This window comes from Vombatus ursinus, unplaced genomic scaffold (genome assembly GCF_900497805.2).
Source record: "Vombatus ursinus unplaced genomic scaffold, bare-nosed wombat genome assembly UNPS02015098.1, whole genome shotgun sequence".
NCBI classification, from domain to species: Eukaryota; Metazoa; Chordata; class Mammalia; order Diprotodontia; family Vombatidae; genus Vombatus; species Vombatus ursinus.
This window is the reverse complement of record NW_020954876.1, coordinates 528,199-534,028: the sequence shown is the minus strand read 5'-3', so window position 1 is coordinate 534,028 and position 5,830 is coordinate 528,199. Positions and strand designations below refer to the sequence as shown.

General features: G+C 51.1%; 1 protein-coding gene across 4 annotated transcripts in view; it reads right to left on the bottom strand.

Moving 5' to 3' along the window:
* Positions 1 to 1,937, bottom strand: part of LOC114031198 (zinc finger protein OZF-like) — a 7,231-nt gene extending 5,294 nt beyond the window's left edge. The window contains exons 1-3 of one of the 4 annotated variants that reach the window (XM_027846220.1): positions 1,871 to 1,937; positions 694 to 820; positions 240 to 335 (exon numbers count right to left, since the gene is read on the bottom strand). In XM_027846220.1, coding sequence (XP_027702021.1) covers positions 240 to 335; positions 694 to 820; positions 1,871 to 1,909 — 262 coding nt within the window. In that variant the 5' untranslated portion in view covers positions 1,910 to 1,937. Of the gene's footprint in view, positions 1 to 239; positions 336 to 693; positions 821 to 904; positions 1,401 to 1,870 lie in introns of those variants that run through there. The other 3 variants (XM_027846219.1, XM_027846222.1, XM_027846221.1) reach the window with 3 other exon arrangements.
* Positions 1,938 to 5,830: the final 3,893 nt, after the last annotated feature.

Below are 5,830 nucleotides of genomic sequence, written 5' to 3'. Positions count from 1 at the left end.
AGAGAGAGAGAGAGAGAGAGAGAGAGAGAGAGAGAAAGAACAGAAATGAATAGTCAAGGGAGAGGCAGGAGGAGGAGAAGATGACCGCTAATGAGGCAGAAGAGAAAGAAAGGAGAGTGGGGAGGGACGACTCGGTGTCTGGGGAGCTTGGAGGAAAGCCACCAACATAGACTATTTCCCCTCGATGGCCGGCTGAGCCGTCACTGGCCAAGCCTCGCCTGCCGGTGCCCCTCACTCACCTGCACACCTGCACCTTGGGCCTTCTCCCTCTGGCATCCAAGGTGCTCCCCCTTGTTCCAACTGGGAGATCACGTCGGGTTTGGACACGGCAAGCCCTGCTCATTGGAAGCAGGAAAGTGCTGCAGTCAGAGACAACTCAGAATGTGATACTAACCCTTTGATCTGCCGGGAACAGTGGGCATGACTCACAGAATGAACTTGGGCTCAGAAATAAAATTATTCATCGGACCCATCCCTGGTAAGGGCATAGACATCCACTACCTTCAAATATCTGCCCTGGGACTTTAGGAAAACATCTCTGACGTGAAGGAACCAAGATGAGAAGAGGTGCAAGCTATCTCAGAGTCAACACAAATCGAGCCAGCAACTCGCTGGCGCATGAAGCTCGGACTTCTGCCCTGGGAACAAGCCCCAGCCAAAGCACAGACCCTGAGTCTCAGGAGCCCTCCTTACCCAGGCACACCAGGTTCCTGTAGTTCTCCAGAGTCACGTCCTTGTACAGCTCCTTCTGAAAAGCATTCAGGTGCCTCCATTCCTCCCAAGTGAAGTCCACGGCCACATCCTTGAAGGTCACTGACTCCTGAAGGCAGATACAAACCTGTATTTACCCAGAGACCCCCCCTTCCACACCCCCATCAAGAATCAGAAAGGGCGGATCTCACACCTCCTGGATCTCACTTTGTACCAGATCTGGAATCACGTCACAAGTGGATGACAGTATTTCCATGGGCCTGTGTACACTGAATGTGAGCAGGGCCCTCCCGGCTGTGGGATTCTTCTCCGTGTTCTCTTGCAAACTGGACACCCTTCGTTCTTACACTCCCTCTGAGGCGGGCCGGGCAGGCTGGGCCACCCCAGCTCCACTCTGCTCTCTGCACCGAGGGCATGATCCAAGCACTCCATCAGCCAGCCCTCCCCCCAGGATGGACCATAGTCCCTGTGCAGGGCATCCAGGAGGTCAGAACTATTTCTACAATAAACCAAGACATTATCCACGTGTTTTCCAACTCCGTATCTGGGTGTGGCTGGATTTTCTTCATGGACTTCACCCAAAACAACATGAGGACAGAACAATGCAGAAGCAGATGGAGAACCCAGCTAGTCTCCATTTAGACCATAAAGAGTTGTAAAGATAATGTAAAACAATGCCACCCTTCTGACCAAATTTATTTGTTTTGGAAAATATGGTTATTTTCATAAATATATTATTTATGTTAACATGTAACTGCTTTCTTGCTATTTTAAATAAATTAATATTTTAAAATATCAGTTTTAATTTCTATTAAGGTAACTATGGGGCGGCTAGGGTGCGCCACAGCGCACGGGGAGTCAGGAGGACCTGAGTTCAAATTCGGCTTCAGACACTTACTAGCTGTGTGACCCTGTGCAAGTCACTTCGCCCTGTTTGCCTCAGTTTCCTCATCTGTAAAATGAGCTGGAGAAGGACATGGCAAATCACTCCAGCGTCTCTGCCAAGAAAACCCCACACGGGGTCATGGCGATTTGGACACAAGTGAAAACGACTGACCAACAACAGACACACGATCTGCCTGCCCTGGTGCTCACAACCTCCCCCACCCTTCCCCTCCCCGGCCTCAGTTTCCCCCGCCGGACACTGGCTGCCCCTCACCTGGGGGGCCCGGGCTGCCGGGTGCACTGGGCCCACCATCTCCCGCTGCTGCTCCAGGTCCGGCGGATCTGGGGAGACAAAGGGCAGCGCTCGCACCCGCAGCCCCCCACCCCAGGTCGGCATCTCTCGGGAGCCTCTGCCCGGTCTCGGAGGGGAATGGGGGGGCGGGGCAGCTCAGCCTGGGGAGAGAGTAGAGGAAAGCTTCCTGGAAGACAGCCTTAGCACCCCCACCCCACCCCCCAGAAGCATGCTCCGCCCCTGCCCCGGGCCCACACCGCTGATTGGCTCCAAGGCCGCGCCCCCGCCCGGCCTGACCAATTGGAGCCTGCGCTCGCGCAGGAGGCGGGGCGCGGAGGCCGCCTGCACATGCGCAGATTTCCCCTCCGCCGGCCCTCCGGCCCCTCGGGGTTCTCTCGGGTCTCTTCCCGTCCCGCGGTCCCCGGGCGCTCCGCCCCTCTGCCCACCGTCCTCCGGAGCTCACTCACCCCGGAGCAGGACGGACACGGGGCTCAGAGCTCCGGCAGTGGCTGAAGGAGCGGAGCCGAGAAGGCCGCGGACCCACAGGGCCTAGGAGGCTGGCAGCAGCGCCACGGCAGGGGAGGGGAGGGGCGGGAGCGGAAGCGGATGTGACGTCGCAGAGAGGGGGCCGAGCCTCCGCCTCGCGTCTTGCCGTTTCCATGAGAACGGCTGGAGAGAAATTTACACAGCTGCGCGTGCGCAGTGGCCCTACCCCACACTGCGTGATCTCTCAGAAGGCCACCCACGTGTCCAGCACGTGCAGTCCCGGTGGGGGCCTCCCCCCGTGGTGTGTGCACTTATTACACACATACGTACACACACATGCACATACGTGGCGGTTTGCCCGAGCAGATCTTCAGCGCAATGGTGCCGATATCAAATGGAATGGAGAGCTTTAAACCGTCTGTAATCATCCCTGCGAGTGCATTCTAACTTATATAACCACATATGAATATTATTGGGTTCTACCGTGTTTTTATTTATTTTGTTAAATATCATCATTTACATCGGAGTCTGGTTCGGGCTGCACTCGAGCGTGTTGAGGGCTGCATGCTCCTGCTTGACACCTACAGTGTAGAGAAGTTAATAGCAAAAAAATAAATAAATACATAATAAAAATTAAAAACCAGATAAATAAAAATAAAAAATTCTAAGGATTAAGGACTGACTTCTCATAAGGACAAGTATAGGAGCAGTGATCTGCAGTGATTGTGTGATGTTTATATTTCTGCCCTGGTGAAGTGACTGCTGTCTAAGGCTCAAAGTGCAACCTAATCTCTCTCCTTCAAAAGAAGTGACTGGACCTAGAAAATCATCTTCATAGCATTTATAGGGCTCTTTGAGATTTACACAACACTTTACCAATGTTATCTCATCTGATCTTCACAACCCTGGAGGTGGATATTATTACTACCTCCATTTAGAAATGAGGAAACTGAGGCTAAGAAAAGTCAAGTCACTTACCCAGGGTCACACAGCTAGTGTCTGAGTCCAAATTTGAACTCGGGTCTTTCTGACTCCAGGTCTAGTGCTCTATCCATAGCATTACTTACATGTAAACTAGCAGAACACACTGAAGTGTTCTTTTTTAAAAATGGAAGAAGTTTCTGAATGTGAAAGAAGAAAAAGAATCAGAAGTGATAGAGGGAAATCCTGACCTATATGAGTGGCTTATGGGGTGGAAGAATGTCACACACACACACAAAAAAAGGAAACAGAAGTAGAACCACATGGCCCCAAATGCCAGTAGTGCACCAAGTAAGAGAAGCCAGAGCTCCTAACGCAGGGAGGCAAATGGCCCTGTGGGTCCTCGGCCAATGAGAGGAGAGGAAAGGACTGGGGCGGGGGGAGAGAGGGAAGAGAGGAAAATAAAGGATGAGGAGAGGAGAGGAGGTAGCGTAAAGAAAGGGAAGGGAGAGGAGAGGTTGGCCTGCAGAAGGCACGACAGTTTCCAGCCCTCAGGGAGACTCTAATAGTGATCTGACAGACACAGGCATACTCTGAAGCAATCCAACCCTTCCATCGTCCTCGCTCAAAGGCTTGCTCTTCACCTTAAATCCGTTCCTCTCCACTCCCTCCACCTTCCTGTAGTCACTAACACCTGAGTCCCTCCTCATGACGCCTCCTCCCCGGCTCCCCTTTCCAGCACTGTTTGCACTTCTGGTCGCTCCCTGGACTCTCTGATCAAGGTGGGAGAGTTGGAATACTCCTTGCTCCCCATTGCCACTTCAAGGCTGTCTTCTGCCTCAGTCGCCCAGTAGTAGCCTTCCTTTGAAGTTCATTCAGTCCACATCTGCCACTCCATCAAGCTTCCGGTGGCTGTTACACCAACTCCTGGGACACGTTTCTTCTTTCCTCAGTGAGTCAGTGCCTGGCTCATAATCTTTCTCTCCTCCGCAACGCCTGCCCTCATGCTCGGGGACATAAAAGACATGCTGATACTCCCTCAAACAACCTAACCTCCCAGTTCCTCACCTTACCCATTTTCCACGACCTCCTCCCCCACCCACCTCGCCTACGCAGAAAGATGGTCACATCTGTGATCTTGCTATCAGCTACAAATGCACTGCTTCCATGTGTGTGAACTCTGAGATTCTCGTATCTGATCAGAATCAGTTGTGATTTGACCACTTGCTCTGCGTCAGAACTCTTTTTCATCAGTGTGACGTCCAATCCCTCAGGCTGAGTCCTTTTCCAAGCTCTCCTCCCTTCCCCCATCTTGATCAACTCTACACTCTCCTTTCTCAGTCCCTTGCCCCCCTTCTATCGCTGATCTTGCCTGGTCGAGCCCGAACCTTGGATGACCCCTTCATCCATTGCCTTTGCCTCTACACATGGGCTGCGGAAGGAGGACAAAGAACATCACGAAACTGCGCTGACTGCCTATGCTACAATTTCATGTCACATAATCTCAATTGGGCCTTCGCCACTGTAAGGCTGTCCTTTTAATTCACTCATTATCCCACTCACTACAGTGGCTCCTCCAAAGCTTTTCATCCCTCCTCAAACCTTCCATGGATCCCCCTTCCCCTACATTCTCAGGTGAGAGCCCTGCCTCATATTTTACTGAAAAAATTAAGACCCTTTGCTGAGAACTTCCTTTTCTCCTCTCCTCACGTCACATCTCCCAGACGCCTTCTGCCGTTATTTTCTCCTTCACCTCTGTCTACATGCACGTGATCCCATTCCGTCTCATCTCCTGCAGATTGTCCGGTATCATCTCTACTCTGACTTACCTTCAATTTCTCTGTCTTCTGGTTGCTTCCCTACTGCCTACAAACATACTCATGCTTGTGCGTTGTCCTCAAAGAATCCTCATATGATCCATCCACCCCGTTATCATCATCTATCCCTCCCTGTTTGGTAACCGAATTTCTTAAGAAGGTCAAATACAAAAGGTGCTTCGATTCTTTTTTAACTCTCTGCAATATGGCTGCCAACCTCATCATCCAACCAAAACTGATTTCTCCAAAGTTACCAATGACCTCTTGATTGCCAGATGTGACGACCTTTCCTCAATCCTCATCATCCTTGACCTTTCTCTGCCGTGCTTGTCACTGCTGATTCTCCTGCCCTTTTCCTGACATCCACTTCTCTCTAGGTTTCGGTGACACTGCTCTATCCTGGTTCTCCTCCTACCTATCCTACTGCTACTTCTCAGTCTCCTTTGCTGGATCTTAATCCAATTCACATCCAATAACTGTGGGTATCCCACAAGGCTCTCCCCATGGGCACTCTTCTCCTTCTATACCGCTCAACTCAGTGATTTCATCATCTCAAGTGGATTCAATTATTATCTCTACCCTGATGATTTTCAAATCTACTTATCCAGCCCTAAATTCTTGGCTGATCCCCAGTTTCTTATCTCCAACTGCCCATTGGACATCTCAACCACATGTTCTTAAACTCAACATGTCAAAAACTGAACTTAATATCTTTCAC